Source organism: Podarcis tiliguerta, assembly GCF_965153285.1.
Source record: "Podarcis tiliguerta genome assembly, chromosome: 5".
NCBI classification, from domain to species: Eukaryota; Metazoa; Chordata; class Lepidosauria; order Squamata; family Lacertidae; genus Podarcis; species Podarcis tiliguerta.
This window is the reverse complement of record NC_139538.1, coordinates 34,582,575-34,602,604: the sequence shown is the minus strand read 5'-3', so window position 1 is coordinate 34,602,604 and position 20,030 is coordinate 34,582,575. Positions and strand designations below refer to the sequence as shown.

General features: G+C 41.4%; 1 protein-coding gene across 1 annotated transcript in view; it reads right to left on the bottom strand.

The window, feature by feature from the left end:
- The window catches only part of GPC1 (glypican 1), a 194,059-nt gene that overhangs the window by 8,465 nt on the left and 165,564 nt on the right, over positions 1 to 20,030 (bottom strand). Inside the window, exons 3-5 of the mRNA XM_083442787.1 lie at positions 18,219 to 18,610; positions 3,127 to 3,292; positions 945 to 1,075 (exon numbers count right to left, since the gene is read on the bottom strand). Coding sequence (XP_083298913.1) covers positions 945 to 1,075; positions 3,127 to 3,292; positions 18,219 to 18,610 — 689 coding nt within the window. The remainder of the gene's footprint in view (positions 1 to 944; positions 1,076 to 3,126; positions 3,293 to 18,218; positions 18,611 to 20,030) is intronic.

The window sequence follows — 20,030 nt, the reverse complement described above, 5'->3', positions numbered from 1 at the left end:
AATATTCCCAAATTTGTTTTATGAAAGAGACAAATGAATCCAGCTTCATCACTGTAGCTCACCCATTTATAGTTTATTACTGTGGTTATTACAAAGCAATTCTTTTAGGGGCATAAAAACATGCAAGAGCAATGAAAAATACCTTCTGGGAGGTATAGATTCATTCGTCCCCCTGTGTGTGCACTCTCTCTCTCTCTCTCCCTGAATTGATGGCTCTATTTCTGTGTTGAATTAACACTGTATTTTGTGCAGCACTGCTGTTTCCTCCATCCCTGCTGGCCTATCAGTGACTTATCTACTTGCCAGTCAGTTCCCGATTCATTCTCCATCAGCACCTGTTTGTTACAGTTCTTAGGAATCATGGGGAAAGCAGCTGGGCTTCAGGAGCACAAATTATTCCGCTGTTAACATCTGACTCAGTTGGATGGGGAGCTGCACAGTTTTAGGACTGATGAAGGAGCGAATTCCCTCCATGCAGGGCTAATGTATCATATTCTGCTCAGAAATGCAGCTGTGAAAATCTTCTGAAATCAAGGAGGATGAAGGAGAGACAGGTGGGATTCTCAGGGGAAGCCGGCCAGCTCCTATGGCGGAAGGGAGATAGGCTCTGGCAAAGATGTGCAAGTAAAGAAGACAGGCAAGATAACCAGGCTATCTCTGCCTGTCCAGTACTCATGGACCCAGGGCCTAGCACTTCTAATGTCATTCAGCAGAAATTGTTGCAAATTCTCTTGGCGTTACTTTGCCTGAGATGGCAGATATGAAAATGGCGGAGGCCAAAAGCTCCCAGGGCATGATCTGAAGGCTGAAGCTAAGCAGGGCTGATACATGTCTTAATGGCAAACTTTGTAACATGGAGGAAAGGCATGATATAAACACATACAATAAATGAAATATCGCTGTTAAGTAAACTGCATTTTCAGCTTTTGCAGTCTGGCTTTTACCTTGGCTTTTATAGATTCTCTGTTCTCCTGCATATTTGAAATGGCTTCTGCAATCCTGGTATGAATTGTACCAATGACTATGTCTACATTGGATGGTCCATCAAAGCGGTCAGCCACCAACAGCAGTGAATCTATCAGGGTAAATAACAGACACCATTTAAGAATGCGTCATGCAAATAATATTTCAAAAACCTAGGTAATAATTATATACCAGCACTGGACATGTAGGGTATCTCAATGGATTCTTCTATATATTCATTTATTCCCAGGGAGACTGTGAGTTATGTGGAATTTAGCCTATAAGGAGCACCAATTTTATCCCCACATTCTCATGATTACAGTATCATATATGCACTAGGAATTTTTATTTTTAAAAGCATATTCCTTTTTCATGGCTGAAGCATGAAGTCATAACAGCAATGCCCAAGCTTGTCTCACAAACTATTCCTAGCCTTGTTATTGTTATTATTATTATTTTACATCTATACCCCCACCTTTCCTCCAAAGAGTTCAGGGTGGCAGGCATGATTCTCACCTCCACCTTTATCCTCACAACAACCCTGTGATGCAGGGTGAGGCTACGAAAGCATGTGCCTGGTCCAAAGTCACTCAGTGACCTTGATGGCCGAGCAGGCATTTGAACCCAGATCTCCCCAGACTTAGCCACTATAGCATGCTGCCTCTCAATACCATGTCAGCACTACATGCAGTAAAAGCTGTAGTATGTCTATTTCTCACACAAACAACTTCATTCAGTGGGTCTCCAGAACAAGCTTAAACCAACAAAAGATGTCAAGCCCATAGGTTCAAGTATCAGGAATTAAGACTCCATTTCATCCTCCTGCTTGTACAGTGGTGCCCCGCAAGATGAATGCCTCGCAAGACGGAAAACCCGCTAGATGAAAGGGTTTTCCGTTTTGGAGGTGCTTCGCAAGACAAATTTGCTATGGGCTTGCTTCGCAAGACGAAAATGTCTTGCGATTCCTGGGGGTTTTTTCCCACTCCCCACCCCCTTTTTCTAAGGCACTAAGCTGCTAATAGCCTTTTAGCAGCTAATCTGCTAATCCCTTAAGCCTTTAATAGCCGCTAATAGCCGCTAAACCGCTAATAGTGCTAATCCGCTAATGGGCTTGCTTCGCAAGACGAAAAAACCGCTAGACGAAGAGACTCACGGAACGGATTCTTTTCGTCTTGTGAGGCACCACTGTACTAAAATTAACTGGTTATAACAATGGGGCAAACGAAGAACAGCAACTTGCTTTTTAAAAGCCTTCTAAGGTCTTACAGAAAGGGTGGTGATTCCTTCTGTCAATTTATTTATTATTATTTATTTATTAAATTTGTATACACCCTCAGATCTCAGGGCAGTTCACAACAAAAACAAACCCACAATATAAAAAACACAAAATACATAATAAAAGCAAAAACAAAGACAGCCCACTAATCCTTCCGTGTGTTAAAGCACATACTTATTGCCACAGGACTCACAAGTTAATTAAGGGGAAATACTGCAAAGCTAGCCTAGTCTTTTCTCCCTTGGCGATTCCAGCAATTGTCCTGTTCATTCTTCTGATGAATGCCACTCTTCCTAAATGCTTGTATAATTGCAGATACGCACAGAGCTTTCGGGAGAAAAAAGATGTTGCTGCTCCCGAACTGTGATTCGTTTTATTCAAATTTCTCACAAGGAAATTTGTTATTTGACCAAAACATTGGTGGGTATTGAATGGCCAAATGATCACCCAATGGTCACCCAAATTTCTTTAGCCCATGCTTCTGTTTGTTCTCCTCACACTACAGAGAGAGGCAAGTTCAGGTCTGCCAAGAGCGACACAGTTTGTGTAACCCAGTGCTAAATGCTGAATCTGGGGTCTTCTAGAATGAAATAGCTTTTTAGAAGGCCGCTTTGCAAATCCTTAGCAGTTAAAAGCATCCAGGCCCAGAGCATGGGAAGCCGAGATGCAGGTATGCACTTAGTCTAGAGGAGGAAGTGGTGCTTCAGGAACATCTGCACATATCGATAGTGTTTAGAATTTAGTGCAAAGGGAATGTGAATGCTTCTATCAATTGATCTGTTTGGTCTCCAAAACGGCACTCTATTGATTGAAAAAAAAGGGGGGCGGGAATTACATGCAAAAGACCAGCCAAAGTGAAATAATGTGCAGTTGCCTGCTCTTCTTACCAATCAGGTTCTTCCATTCAGGGTCCAGGTCTGCTTGATTGGCCAGGCAGCCTTTCAAGACATTGCGGCAATAGCCGTTGCAGGGCTTTACGTTGGACATGCCCCGGCAGTGTGCACAGTACATCAGCTTCATAATAGCCCGAGTGCAATATTGGCTCAGTGGGACCTTTAAAAGAACACAGCCATTATTTCCTAAGTGCCACCAGAAAAAGAAAATGAAAGACAGAAGCAGCAGCTGTACAATATAAAATGCAGGATAAAAGAGAACAGAGTCCTGCCTGCAGATTTACAATCTAAATAAACAAACAGACACACAAAGAAAACAGAAGGGATTTGGGGAAAAGGGGGGGGGGGGGAAACACACACACAGCAATCTGTACAATTTGAAAACAAATCCTTGTGCTCATTAAGGAGAACAGTAAATCATTTACTATCTGAAATTCACGGATATGGCTAAATTTTTCTCAAATTTAAGTCTATCATTAGAGCTGAGCAGAACGAAAAACCTCTCAATGTTTCAAATTCTTAAATGCAGAATCTGACTAAAATGTGACCTTGAAAATCAATGTTTTGAGTCCCTTAGGCCTGCAGGCCACTCTAGATTTCTCTCTTGAGGGTTTTGCCAGGTATGAAAAAGCAAGTGTCAAAAGCTGCCGGCTACTAAATACTGTTAAGAATGACAACAACGATAAAATGTTAAATATCATTCCGGGTAATGGCTCAAACTGTCACAAAACTGTTGAACCTAAATATCAAATACTGTCAAAAGCCAAACAGTGACATAAAATATCAATGTTAAGACGCCTGCAACAAAAACAACTGAGAGCCTTGTGGGACGTTAAGAACTAACAAGAACGAGTGTAAAGTCTGAGCTGCACAAATCAAGAAGTGCACAGTGCTTCACACAGACAGTTGTCCACAGTTTATACCTGTGCTCAGTGCAACATGTGAATAATGGCTTTAAAAGGGGCCTGGATAAATTAGTGGAGGAGAGGCCCGTTGTGGCAGCTAGATAGGGAATCTCCATGTTTAGAATCTGCAAGTTAAGGAACACCAAGGCTGGGACACAACCTTCATGCCCTGTTGCAGGCTCCCAGAGGCATCTGTTTGCTTACTGGGACACAGTTAGGCATTCACCCAGACCACATAGGTTTCCAAATTCAGCTAGGGACACACACATGCAGTGCTCCTAGCTGGATTGGCACTGGATTGAGGCATACGAGTCTTAATGCCTGGGATTAAATTTGTCGGAATCATTTCAGTCCCCTCTGGTGATCACTGGGTGGCGCTTCAGTCCTTCTGTAAATAGCAAGGCAATCAAAGGATAATAGTTTCAAAGAACAGAAATTAATCAACCAGAGAAAAACAACACACACACACAATAATCCCACCGATTAAAAAAATCTAAAAGACCAAGACTTATTAAAAGTGTTGACATGCAAGATTTTCATTATTTTCATTTGGCATTATCGTGATGTCAAGTTAAGGGCGCGAAACAAAAATAGTCATGATTTAAAAGTGGGGACTGCTCAGAGGAAAAGTTTACAGAGCAGGAGCTCCTTCCCTTTCCCAGCTAACCAGTCTTCTAGAAACGGGCCTGCACCAAGCTTGCCCTAATGGAGAAAAACAAAAACAAGACCCCATTTCCAGAAGGGTAGGAACATTAATCTCTTGCAGCAAAAACAGTTAAGAATCTCTTGGCATCCTAAAGTCTAACAAATTTATTATGGCATATGCTTTCATCGGCTATGATCCACCTCATTAGGAAGAGAACATGACCACAGGCACATGAGAAACACACAGCCCTACAGAATCACTGTGTATAAGTAGTGAAAATCATTCTGTGTGTATGACAAAAAGCAGTAGCAAGAAACTACTTGCCTTTTAGTTTGTTCCTCTTCCTTGTGCCTTTCCAAAGCTTATTTATGGTTTCTTAACACTGCCATGTTAACAGTTTTCAGTTACAAATTCGATTCCCAAGAATGATTATTATGGAGATATTTTAAAAGAAAAGGCTTGGTCTTTGTGGGAACTTTAAGTCAAACTTATTTTATTTTGCCAGCATGAGCTTTCATAGACAGTTCACTCTGTCATACACTTTCATTTTGTCCCTAGATGTCCATTTCAGAATCCGATGAAGCAGACTGGAGTCTACAAAAGCTCACAGAGTTAAAATAAAACAAGTTAATCTTGAAGGTGCTGCAAAGATAAAAGGCTTTTCTTTTTTAATAAACAACCAAATGCTCAAAACCTGAATTTCCTATGGAAAGAATGTCTGAAAGTATTCTAGGCATGGTTTTTGATCAGATTGACCACCACCAGGTGTGGAGACCAGCAGGATACCCTCTGGCAAGGAAGCAACCCACATGTATTTATTGTTTATTTATTTGGGACTTTTTTATTCCTGATCTTCAGCCAAAGGGTTTTCAGAGAGGCTAAGCAAGATTTAGAAGTAAAAACAACCGGCACAAGAGCAATAAAAAGTATATTAGTACCAGAGCAGGTTAAAACAACAATCTAAATAAACTTTAAAATCGAAAAAGGCCTACAAAACTCAAGTTTTTCACCTAGCACTAAAAATACATCGAAAAACACAGGACAGGTCTCCTTGCGGAGATCATTCTATAGTCACGAGAGTCACACTTGAGAAGGCCCTATGTCAGGCAACCATGCATTTTACCTCCTTTCTCGTAAACTGGGGCAATGTTGGCATGGGATGGAGTGCGAGTGTTCCATGTTGCTTCAGAGGTATGGGAATGAAATATGCTTCAATAGCTCCCATGCCACCAGCCTAATGTAAAAGTGGAGACCTGAGAGTCTAAACAGAATCATGACATGCACCGGCAGACTACAAAACAGAACAGGGAAATAGGATTTACGTGAGTTCCCAGAATGGGTTTTGGGTATATTGCATCTGAATTCCAAGAAGATTTATAATATTCTTAAAGACTGAAAGGAGAGGGGAGGGAAAGATTGACAAATACCCCCAGTGTGCAGCTGTACAAACAGCCTAAAGACCAGTTCCACCTGAAATGGATTTCTGTGCGCATGGATCATGCAGAATCATCTTCAGATCTATCCCAGATACGGAAAGGCAAGTGCTGGAATTGTTCCACGGCAGTTCTGGTTTCTAATGTAATCCAGCACTAGTGTACAGAACAGATTCCTGGAGAATAAGCTATTTTTTCAGTTGTACATCAAAGCCCAGAACACAATGTCCAGGTCAGAGCATTCCGCAGAATTATCCAGGCACTCTGAGCTGGCGCCAAAGTTTGGAGCAAGTGCATGGGAAAAAGCAGTACAATTGCGAGATCAGGCTCTCAAACAAACAAAGCCACCATGGAGGTATCATGAGTGAAACTCCCGGTTCAAACCGAAGTTCCTCGAGAAGACAGATATGAAACACAGTCTTTGGAAATGTGCATTAATGCTTGGTGTTAGGGTACTTATAAACTGAATAGTTGTTGTTGTTGTTTAGTCGTGTCCGACTCTTCGTGATCCCCTGGGCCAGAGCACGCCAGGCACTCCTGTCTTCCACTGCCTCCCGCAGTTTGGTCAGACTCATGTTGGTAGCTTCAAGAACACTGTCCAACCATCTCGTCCTCTGTTGTCCCCTTCTCCTTGTACCCTCCATCTTTCCCAACATCAGGGTCTTTTCCAGGGAGTCTTCTCTTCTCATGAGGTGGCCAAAGTATTGGAGCCTCAGCTTCAGGATCTGTCCTTCCAGTGAGCACTCAGGGCTGATTTCCTTAAGAATGGATAGGTTTGATCTTCTTGCAGTCCATGGGACTCTCAAGAGTCTCCTCCAGCACCATAATTCAAAAGCATCAATTCTTCGACGATCAGCCTTCTTTATGGTCCAGCTCTCACTTCCATACACTCACTTCCATACATCACTACTGAATATACATACATCTATAACTGAATAGTTATAGTATGGCAAACCCATCAATCTGTGCAGCCTTCAGTATTCCTTAGGATTGCTGGCTCTACGATTAGACAGGGTGAGGTAACCACCTCAGGTGGCAGCAACATCAACCCCCTACAATTCCTCCTGAGCCCCCAGTCATTTTCCTCTGTTGCCACATGGGCCCCCTAAAATGACCTCATGCCTCATGTGCAGTGATGAAGGAAGGTCTAATTACCAGTCAGGATGGCATCTGTTTGTGGAATGCTGGCGATTCCATCTTGTCCTTCATCTTAGGCAGCAAAATGTATTGGGCTAGCCCTGGTAAGGATCCCAATACTTTCTTGATTTAGGTCAAATGGAGACTGTAGAGTGGAGAGCGTCTATATCAACTTGCATTTGTCCTGACATAAAGGGATCTCAGGCAAACAGTAATTTCATCTACTTGAATAAAGAGTCCTAATCAAGTTCCTACAATGGATGCAACCACAAAGCAAAGATTGAAATCAGGGTTTCAGGACCTTAGGGAAATATTCTGATCCTAAACCAACCACACCCCCTATCTAAGCTTTGTGGCATCATTGTTTAAGAAGTTAAGATTCATATCAGTCTATGCTTCACATGCAATCTTCCTCTGCATAAGTCATTATTTGCTACTGGTACTGAGAAATGTTTCCAACTGCAGCCATTAGTATTCCTCAGGTAGTATTTGATAAATGCAATATAGCTCCCTCATGGTTCCTTACACAACTCTTAGTTGACTGTGCTTTCTCATACTGGACCGTTCAGTATTTCACAAGCTGTCCAGGCTGTTGTTCACTTTCCTCTATGTGCATATGTGGATAAACAAGGAAGAGGATTCCAGCAGCTTGTAGCAGCACTGTGTGAATGGAAAACAACAGCACATAGTGGTGTACCACTAGTCCCATTTTCAGGCACACAGCGCTTGGAGGATGACATGCTGGTCCTTGCATCCTATTGCTAGGAGGCAGAGGGAGACTCCCCAAATGGTTGTAAGAACTGGGTCAAGCAAGTCACAACACTCTTTGACTCTCCCAACAAGCAGCCACTGGGCATGGTCCCTCCATGGGGAAATATTGGGGCTGGAACAAAATATGTTGGGAATCTCATTATAATTAAGGAGAGGTGATCAGAAGCCTTAAGAAGTCAGCTGGTCTTGCTCAGTCTCTGCCTACTTTTACATAGCAGGTAACCTCTTCCATCACCAAATTATGCCAGAGAATGTCAGCCCACCGACTCCTCTTTTATTTGATGACTATCTGTCACTAGTTTGTCTACCAATCAAAGATGACATGCTAAAGACCTTTTGTAATTATTGGATTCTTCTCCATGCATTCAATGAACACATGCAGATGGGTGGAAAAGATGGCATCACATTTGCTGTCTGCGTGTGGAAATGGCTTAAGTCTTTATGGACAGCTGTAACTCCACTGATTTCTCTTTTTAATTCACAAAACACATTTCCTGTGCACACCAGCTGTCGCAGCAACTTCCAGCATGCAACCAGACAAGAAAGGTCATAAATGGAGGACAGGGGTTATTGGGTTGATATTTTTATTTTGATTACGTATTTTGTGGTCTTATATTTTGATTTTATTCTGTGAACTGCCCTGAGCCTCTGGGTATAGGGCGGTATATAAATTCAATCAACCAATCAATAAAAACATGGGAAACATGTCAATATGGGGTACAATGAAGTCAAAGTTGAACAGACACATCTCATTGCTTCTAATATGAGAGTTCAGCATATGCACAAGCCTTTCCTACTGCAATCAGTGGAACTGAAAAGGGCTGATTAGCTGGATCATCCTCATGACATGCAGAAAGTGCTGCTTTGATCCAATAAATTGTTTTTAAAACATACCCGACTCCCATTCTGAATAGCTGGAATATTTCTGAAAATGCTGCTTTTCACTCAAACACTGCCAAGTAAAATTTATCTTGCTAATTCAAAACTGATGAAAAGTTACGTAGGCGGGAATGGAGAGGACTATCTTAAACCAAAACACTCAATGATCAACATAACAATTATCAGATTAAAGCCTGTCATTTCTGGGTGCATGGAAATCAGAACACAAGGAGTGTAGCCAAAGCAAAGGATAACAAGATTTGTTCCATTTTTAAACAATCTGGTGCAGTGTGAATGCAGTACATGACAGCGAATGGTTTTGCCAAGCACCATCAATCCTGTTCTTGTAACCGCATCTGCTGAAATACCTGGGTGTACTTCTGTTCAATGCTACTTTCATTAAGACAAGAATTTCATGAAGATCAGTTCATACCAGGTCAAATCTTCAGGACTGTGAAGGCCTTTCTAATATCACTTGACAACTCAGTGAAGAGAAACAACAATGCAATCTTTATGCAAACACAGTTCTCCTAAAATTTCTTCCTTATGGTCTCACTCAGCAGCAGTCGCGGCAGATAAAATCTGGCAAGTGGGCATCTCTCTCACTGAGATGTGTTCCTACATGCTTTCGTTGAGCAGGTGTGGAGGAAAGCTCTGCCAGACGCTTGCAATCTGTCTTTACCTTTTAATTGAGGGGAATTAAAGAGGCATTTTCCAAGGGTCATATTAGGGAGGGATCGGTGTTTAAAAAAAAACTTGTTCAGACCTGTCTAAATTTCCTAGTGAAGAATTTCTTTGTTCGTACGCACATTAATCCTTTGGGAATGAATAAATAATTTAGATAAGTAACAGATCAAGGCAAATGTAATCTGATATGTTCTTAATATACACATTTCATTATTTTCATGCCAAGGTATTCTAACTAAGGAGTCAACCAGAGGTTTGCTGTTCACTTCAAATGCACAAGAATATATTGCTTTCCTGTCCTTTTGAACAATTGACTCGGAGGGAGAAGGGCAGTTACAGGCAGTCTAACTTTGACAAAGACTCAACATATGATCAAGGAGCATCTACCTTTTGTCACTCGCCTGTCAAACTTGATGTGCAAGCTCAGCGCCATGCTGACCTAGCCAGGTGTGTAAAACTGGCATTGTGCAAGCCGCAGTTATCTATTGCCAAGAATAAATTACCATCTGGGTTAAAAATATAAACCAAAAGTATTTACTAACAGACATATATACAGTGGTACCCTGGTTCTCAAACGGCTTAGTTGTCAAACAAATCAGCTCCTGAATGAAGTAAACCCAGAAGCAAGTGTTCCAGTTTGTGAATATTTTTTGGAAGCCAAACGTCTGATGTGGCTTCTACTTGAGTGCAAGAAGCTCCTGCAGCCAATCGGAAGCTACACCTTGGTTTTTGAACGGTTTTGGGAGTCGAACGGGCTCCCGGAATGGATGAAGTTTGAGAACCAAGGTACCACTGTACTCTGTCTGGCAAAGACAGCTGTCTATTTCCAACTTTCTTTTACCTTTTTCTTTCACTATGTCCTACTCTGTCCTGCCTCCGATTTTGAACTGCCTCTTGTTGGGCCTTTACAAATCATATTTTTCTCAATGGATAGTACTCAAGAGGAATGATGGGGAAAGACCACAGGCCCGTGAGCTTCTCCCCAGTACATAGGGGTCTCTGTCTGCAATGTCTACATATACCCTATCCATCACAAGGATGGGCCATTTCACTAGTTCCTGCATTAAACAATAAATATATTATGATGGGACGCATTAAAGGATTGTTTATACCATCAAGAACACTTGTGGGTTGCCAGTTCATGGTCTGTAATGATGAAAACAGCCTCCACCGAAACAGATGAGTCAGAAATTCTTAATGACTCAAGGGTCATTTCCCTCACTTTCAAATCACTTCAGCCTTTGTTAAAACTTCACAAGAGCAAATTAGAGAACTAACTAGTTCTCTACATCACTTTAAACTGCTTGAAGTGACACCAAGTTGGGATGGGATTTAGACTGATGCTACAGCACATGGAGAGGGAATATTTAGCTACTGTCATCCAGGGGGGGAGGGGGGGAGGTCCCTCTGCATAGAAACAGTGAAACTAGTGAGAGTTGGCACCAGTGAGAGATTCTCCCCATTCCTCTATGTAGGTAGAAGGATAATTTCTTTTGAATTGTGGCAGGAAAGGGAAGGGTTAAACCTCCCCTCCTAATGGTCGTAATCTGTGGTCCTAATCTTGATGAGCCTCCCCTCTCTTGATTTTAGTTAAACACCCTGATGTCAGGTCAGGCAACACATTTAAGGTGTCAGGCAACACATTTAAGGTGATGTGTAGTTAAGCCCCTTAAAGCTGCAATCTTATGCACACTTATGCTCAAGTATACATGCATAGGATTGCCCTGTTAGTGAATTAATGGTCTGTCAATACAAGGGGACATACACACAAGAGTACACAAAACAGAATGAGTCAGGATGTTATACTGATGTTTGATACAACATGAAGTTGATTTCAGAGGCTAATGCGACAGAAGCACACCCCTTGATATAGCACCTTGTTCCTGATAAACACTGACATTTCAAGAAGGCTGTCACCAGCCATTATTGTACAGTTACAATCAGTACTGAGAGATGCACTCAGCATCTCTCTGAGACGTGCCTAAAAAGGTGTGTGTGTGTGTGAGAGAGAGAGAGAGAGAGAGAGAGAAAAAGAGGGAGGGAGAGATGTGGGTCTTCCCCGTTAAATACTACAGAAACTTGATTGGCTGTGTGTTTTCTTGTTGAGTGGTCAGTTGCAATTCAGAGCATTTAGAAAAACGCATGTCCCATCTAGCATGGCGGCAGAATCTTAAACTTCAGAGAACTCATGATACATCACTTAAAGGGACTAATGCTCCAAGGCTTTCTGTCTGACAGATATTATCAACGTGCAAAAAAGGGAAAAAGCCAGCAGATATTCTATGGAAGAGAGGCGCACCTGGAGATAGCAATAACAGCAAAGCATCATAATCCTTTGCATTTGAAGAGTGATTTATTTCCCCCCCACCCTACCCTGCTTTATCCAAATCAAAGATATAAAATGAACGTGCATGTGTGTGCATAGCAGAAATACATTTAGATCTTCTTTATCATCATCTTAAGTTTCCTGCTTTAGATGCAGTTATTTAGCTTTTTGAAAGAGCTTCTAAATATAGCCTTAAAAAGTGGCTGTTATGAGACAGGCTTGAAGAGGACATACCAAAATACACCAGCAGCACAATCCTAACCATAGTAAGTCATAATGAATTCAATGGGGGCTTACTCCCAGGTGTTAAGAAGTTTTGTGACCTGCTCTCACTGTGTACTGCTGGAAGAGAGCAGCACCACCCAGCTCCTTAAGCAAATGGGCAGTGCTCCCCCTCTGGCAGCACAGCAATGTGAAATCATTAAAATTGTGTGATATCATCTTGTTCACTATGTGATCTCCAATCAACCAGGATTACATAGTGAGCAAAAAACAGAAAATGATTCCAGAGGAGGTACAGTAACAGAGAATACTGTGGCCGTGAACAGCCATCCAGAAATGAAGATAATAAGGTATAGGGGGATGTTCCTAACCCAACTCCCATTATTGTTTTGGAAAAGTTACATTGGCTCAGCCCATTTACACCCTTCATTTTCTGCAAAACTGTCCTTGAATAGTCACCTATTGTGGGGAAGCAAACTTGGCCTTAGAGAACAGGACCAAGAGGCAAGACAAATGATAAATGAAAAGATTATCACGAAGGAGAAAATGTGCAGGGGTCTCCAAGAATCACGATAGGGCTGTAGTCAAATTAGATGTGATGAGTGGAGAGGAATCTACAAAACGGTTTAGTATATAAAGTCTGCAACAGACTGTAATATTTTTCTGTTAATCCGGAGCATCATTTTTTAAATAGCATATATCTTCCAACAGAAGCCTGGTGCTTGACCAACTCGTTTCCATCCTAGACAGTTTATCACTGGGACACATTTTGTCTGAGCTAAAAATATACTAGAAATGGGGGTGAATACACAGTTCATTTCATTTGCCTATTCAGACCTCTGAAAAGGTGGCAAACTGATCTCCAGAGATCAATACACATAGGGAAATTATCACGCTAACCCTAAAAAAAAATCCAGTGTACATATAAAGGTGTGTAAATGGCTGAGGGCACCACTGCATGCTGGGTTTTTCACTTGAAATGACTGACAAAAAATCATCTTGCCTCTTCTGTGGTATTGGCCTGTTTTACTTAAATCTGCCAAACTACAATGGCCGTTTTTGGTAGGAATAGCCTAGCCATGGTTAACCCAGCTTTGGTAATCTCCAAGTTGGACAACTGTAATGTGGGGTTGCCCTTGAAGATGACCTGGAAATAACAACCAGTGCAAAATGCTGTGGCTTGAATGCTGGAAGGGAAGCAGACCATGAGCACATTGCCTCTGTCTTAAAAGAGCTATACTGGTTACCAACTGTTTTCCAGGCCCAATTCAAGGTGCTTACTCTGATGTTTATAGCCCTAAATGGTTTGGGACCCAGATATTGGCAAAAACACTTCCTAAGGTAGTTGATCAATCAATTCCCATCAAAGGGAACTCTGGGAATTGTAGCTGTGGGAGGGGATCAGCATCTTTAACAAACTACAGCTTTCAGAATTATTGGGGGGAAGTCATGACTAGTGATGTTAAATTCACGAGAATAATCTTCTGGAGAATATTCTAGATTAATGAGCATATTAGAGAATTTTCATTTAAAATAGGAGAATATTCATTTTAATGCATTGAAAATGATATAATTTTAATGCATTGAAAATGATATAATTAGTTAATATACATGTTTATTCATGGGTAAACTTGTTCAGATGGCAACCAAAAACTGCACAGATACTTGTAGAATATGTATTTCTAAAAATGCTGCAGAAACGCAGACTACGCAGCATTTCTAGAAATACATACTCTACAGATACTAAATAAAAAAATTCCTTCCAGGAGCACCTTAGAGACCAACTACTGTAAGTTTGTTATTTGTATGAGCTTTTGTGTGCATGCACACTTCTTCAGATACCATGCACATGAAAGCTCATACCAATAACAAACTTAGTTGGTCTCTAAGGTGCTACTGGAAGGATTTTTTTTATTTTGTTTCAACTACGGCAGACCAACACGGCTACCTACCTGTACAGATACTTTTGTTCAATGGGGCAATGCAGTGAATTCACATTCTTTGAATTTTTGCACCAAACTTTAAATTGAAAATTCAACGTGAATGATTCACGTTAATCACTAAGCCTGCCACTAACCGTATATTTACCATCAACTTTGAATTATAACTACCTGGTATGTTGTGTATGTATGAAATGTAGCTTTTAAAGTAAAAGGAATATTAAAAAAACTCAGGTCTGCTACCTGAGTATGTTCTTTAATAAGCATATCTACATGGTACAGTATTTTCAGTGCAGCACTAATAAAATCAATATAAAGTTTAAAATAAATGCTATTATTTCCAGAAAATAAAACAGAAAGATCATTATTCAATACTTGCACTGCAGATATCACAGCTTGACTTATTATTTACTAAATTTTTAAAATGTGGCTTGTAAAACTGGTTCTTAACATTAGAATTTACAGTTTGTGGAGAATATTCTCCGGAGAATTTTCTAGCAGAGAATATTCTTGAGAATATTCTCATTCTCGAGAATATTCTCCGGAGAATATTCTCACCTCACATCACTAGTCATGACTGTTTAAACTGGTATCTTCGCACTTTAAATGTATGATGAGAAACTCTGCCTCACTTGCATTGTCTTTTTCAATCTGTCACTCACACTGTCACAGGCCACCAATCCAATATATTCCCCTTCTGTCAATCATTTCCCCACCCACTCTTCTGTTACAACAAATAATCAGGAAGAGGTTCAGACCCAATTATGAATGCTCCAAATCTAACATGATGCTTTTCCTTCATCAAAGATGCCTTTTTCCTCTACTGACTATTAGGAGAACTAACTCTGAATGCCATTTCTGGAAAAGAGAAATTGTGGCTCTGGGCACTTTTGCGTTGCTGGGTCTCCTCCAATGTGTGATTCCTTGAGCAGCTTCTATTCACTTCTCTCTCTGCACACATGCCTTTCAATCACTGCAAGAGCTTCTGCAATATATAGAGCCTATTGAAGTGCAAATTGAAAAGGGTGATGGCTGAAATGTTAGAATGATATGAGGTCCAGCAGCTGGTGGCAAAGAAAGAACTTCAGCTTAGGCAAAACGTGGAGGCAGAAGTCATTAAAAACAAATACAGTGGTACCTCGGTTTAAGAACAGTCCGGTTTAAGAACGATTCAGTTTACAAACTCCACAAAACCGGAAATAGTGTCTCGGTTTGAGAAATTTACCTCGGTCTAAGAACACAATCCGAATGGCGGAAGGGCACTGGCAGCAGGAGGCCTCATTAGGGTAAGTGCGGCCCGGTTTAAGAACGGTTTTGGTTTAAGAACAGACTTCTGGAACGGATTAAGTTCGTAAACCAGGGTACCACTGTAAATCAAAAGAGTCTTGCTTGTCATGTGGCCACTGACATATTCCAGCTCTCCAATTATTTACTGGCTCTCTCACATACCTTTTTCATTCAGGTAGGTAGCTGTGTTGGTCAGTGGCGAAGCGTGGGTTGTCAGCACCCGGGGCAAGGCAAGTAATTTGCGCCCCCTAACCCTAACCCCCAGATGTTGCGCCCGGTGCGGCCAGCCCCCCCTGCACCCCCCACGCTACGCCACTGGTGTTGGTCTGACGCAGTCGAAATTTAAAAAAAAAATTGTCCAGTAGCACACGAAGAATCTGAAGAAGTGTGCATGCACACAAAAGCTTATACCAGAACAAACTTAGTTGGTCTATAAGGTGCTACTGGACAATTATTATTATTATTATTATTATTATTATTATTATTAATTATTATTATTATTCCCTTTTACGGATAGCCCATTTCCCTTCCTTTTATTTGCACTAAATTTACAGGGGAATCATCATGGCTGTAAAGAAGAGGAGTGGTATAGGATGATATCCTTGTTTGCTGGTGAAGATGCATATATGGGTCAAAATGCAAATTGATTTCCTGGGCTTAGACATCAAATATATTTTAGGATAAGAGAATAGCTAATAGCTAATGGCCTTGCCAACAAGACACACAGAGTGATTCTTCAACCTCCTGCATGTTATGTTTTGCCTCTTGTTTGATGACACTTTACTTCATCTGCTGGAAGCAGACTTCTTACTTGGTGACTGGAGGTCAATCTTTGGAAGAAGGAGAATCTATGGAGGTAATAGAGTCTATAACTTCTGTACCACAAGAGCAGAGAGCAAATGAGGCATGAATGCAATCCACAGTCAAGAGCCCTGCATGCTCTTTGATACATACATGGGAGTTCTTGAAAGTGCAAGCTGCTCCGATAAATGTCAATGGAAACAGCTGTTCCATATGAGGAATGCTCCTGCAACCACTGAAATGAAAGGTGGTTGAATACAGTGGTACCTCGGGTTAAGTACTTAATTCATTCTGGAGGTCTGTTCTTAACCTGAAACTGTTCTTAACCTGAAGCACCACTTTAGCTAATGGGGCCTCCTGCTGCCACCATGCCGCCGGAGCACGATTTCTGTTCTCATCCTGAAGCAAAGTTCTTAACCTGAAGCACTATTTCTGGGTTAGTGGAGTCTGCAACCTGAAGCGTATGTAACCTGAGGTACCGCTGTACCTTCAACTTTTAAGAAATCGATAGAAAGACGGGGTGTCTGTAGAAGTCAAGCCATGATGCCCCCACTCCTGCTTGGGATGCCCAAACAGTGGTTCCTGGAACCTCACACCCATAATTATCCAACAGTGGGCCTTTTAATTCATTTTATCTTCACACATCTGACTCTAGAGGCACAGGAGAATGGAGGGAAGGAGGGAAATATATTTAAAAGTGGCCAGGTCATTTATTCAGGCCTAGAACAAGACTACTGATATCAATTAAAAAAACAAATAAGCTTTTTCTTACTTTCACTTGAATTGTGTCATTTTCCTGCTTTTTTAAATCTTAAAAAAAACTACTTGAAGGGTCATGAGAACAGGATGTACAACCAATTTTGAACGATTTTATACCACATTTATAAATTAAAAACTTAGCCACTGTCAACTTCCCAATGTTTCTCTTGAATTTGAACTTAGAGCACCGAAGAATGCTCCCCTTCTACTAACAATTCTGTCTGATGAGATCAATAGATAATACAGTGGTGCCTCGCAAGACGAAAATAATCCGTTCCGTGAGTCTCTTTGTCTAGCGGTTTTTTCGTCTTGCGAAGCAAGCCCATTAGCGGATTAGCGCTATTAGCGGTTTAGCGTCTATTAGCGGCTATTAAAGGCTTAAGGGATTAGCGGATTAGCTGCTAAAAGGCTATTAGCATCTTAGTGCCTTAGAAAAAGGGGTTGGGGAGCGGAAAAAGACATTTTCGTCTTGCGAAGCAAGACCATAGAGAAATTCGTCCTGCGAAGCACCTCCAAAACGGAAAACCCTTTCGTCTAGCGGGTTTTCCGTCTTGCGAGGCATTCGTCTTGCGGGGTACCACTGTATAAGAATAACCAACAAATGACACAGCACAGTGTATTTCTGCTCGGAAAGTGAAACACTTTTCATAAGGAAAAGTTTTTCATTGTAAAACGCCTAGTTTTATAAACTGCAGTATGTGAGTATGTGTTTCAGCATCAAAAAGGAAAAAAAGAGCATGGTGCTCTTTGTAGCAAATGTGTCGCCTTACGGCCTTTCCAATGTTTTTAGCAGTCATTTACAGTTAAAAGGGATGCAGGTGGTGCTGCGGTCTAAACCACAGAGCCTCTTGGGCTTGCTGATCGGAAGGTCGGTGGTTCGAATCCCCACGATGGGGTGAGCTCCCATTGCTCAGTCCCTGCTCCTGCCAACCTAGCCGTTCCGAAAGCACGTCAAAGGGACCCCTGACAGTTAAGTCCAGTCACAGACGACTCTAGGGTTGCAGCGCTCATCTCACTTTACAGGCCGAGGGAGCTGATGTTTGTCCGCAGACAGTTTTTCCGGGTCATGTGGCCAGCATGACTAAGCTGCTTCTGGCAAAGCCAGAGCAGCGCATGGAAACACCGTTTACCTTCCTGCCGGAGCGGTACCTATTTATCAACTTGCACTGTGTGTTTTCGAACTGCTAGGTTAAAATGAGCTGTTAAAATAATTATCACCTGCGCTAATTAAGACAGAGTCCTGAAAATGCCTCAGGCAAGGTGACCACCCAGGAATTCTCACCAATGACTTACCTGAGAGACCCTTCTGACGACGTCATTGCCCACACCAAGTCCTTGCACAAAGGAGCGGACTGCAATGAAGGCCCTGGTTGCCTTCAATTTCAGGTCTCTTGGAACCTCTCCAAAGGGCTTGTGCTGCTCAGAGTGCTTCACCATGCAGTCCACATACTCATCCGGAAGGTAGTACTGAGGATTCATCAACTTGAAGAGCCGTTCTAGCAGGCGAATCCAAAACTCATTGAGAGCCTCTTCTAGGTTGATGTTGGAACCCCGGTAATAGCGCCGCAGCTCACTATACAAGTCTTTGAAAACCTTTGAGTTCTGGGTGTATAGATCTCCGTACATACTGGGAAATGTGTCGTAAAGGGCCTTCTCGGACTTATTCAACAAGTCCTGGAAATAACCTGCAAACAGAAAAAGTACGGGGAACAAATCAGTGTGAAAATCGGAAATTTCCAGAAAGATTGAAAGAGGGGCCATTCAAATAGGATGCTTCAAATTATATTTGGATTAGCCTATTACACCATTAGCATATGGTAGATATTCTCCAATGTATTTGTATTTTCTTCAGGCACTGAAAAGGAAACATTAATTGTAATCTGCTCACTTATTTCCAACCCTATGTATATGCAAATGCTCCTATCAGCAAAAGAGTATTTTCCAAAAGGCCAGTGTCCAAAATGCATTTCTACAACATTCCCGTGTGTCTGCAAATCAAAGCACCATATTTTCTCTGGGTTAAAGTACAGCTGGAAACCGGCCACAGGTCCTGGTTTGGCAAAAACTGATGGACAAATTCATCAATGTGAAATGTGATGAAACATATTTCATGGACATTTTAGGGTGGTGGCAAAAGGCACCAGTGAAATTTAAATGCAATCACACTTCTTCTGACTGTTTAATCCCTAAGGATAATATATGCAAATCACTGTGTAAATCAGTATGACAAAAGGCTGACAGGATTAAAAGATGCTAAAAGCTTCTTTTCCATGCCATTGCTCCTGAGAGGAACTCATGTGCAAAAGCTAACAATCCTATTTAAGAGAATATACAAAAAAATTAACATGTGCAGGGAAATAGTCCAAACAGTTCTTAAAATCTTAATACTTGCTCTCAGTTTTAAGAAGACATGAAAAAGCGCTTGACACCTTACAAAACATTCACTTTCAAGTGAAATGGCTCAGCAGACATTTAACTGCTGCATTATTGCCAATCTCATAATTAACAAAAGAGCGCAAATGTTACGTCTTTTCAGAGTATTTTGCTACGGTGCTGTTGACATTTAGGCTGAGGCAGTATTTCCTTTCAAAACACACTGGAATAGCGAACATTGTGGCCAGGAGTCATTAAAAGTCCAACGAAATGCTCTTGTTAGAACATCACAGTGCAGTACTTCAAACATAAGAGGGAAACAACCATGCAAGAATTTGTCCAAATTCCATGTACTTCCCCAGTGAAAAAGAGGGTCTTCACCAGTTTTGGTGCCCTGATTGCACGGTGATATAAAGCCATGTCTACATTAGGGCTGGGGAATATAGCAATACATTGTCCGAAACCAGTTTGAAGTCCACATTGTGATATCAGTTTCATAGTTTTTGACCTGGCAATATATTGCAAATCATGATATATGTGTTGGTGTGCTTTGCAAAAATCACATAGTGGGAAAAACTGTGAAGCCAGCAAATGCCTCTACACAGCTCCATCCTTACTTCCGACATTGTAATATATCACAAAGTTGAAAACCAGATATCACTCAGTCCTACTGTTTGCCTCTACATAGTTCCATCCTCATTTCAGACATTGTGATATACTGACATCAGTATA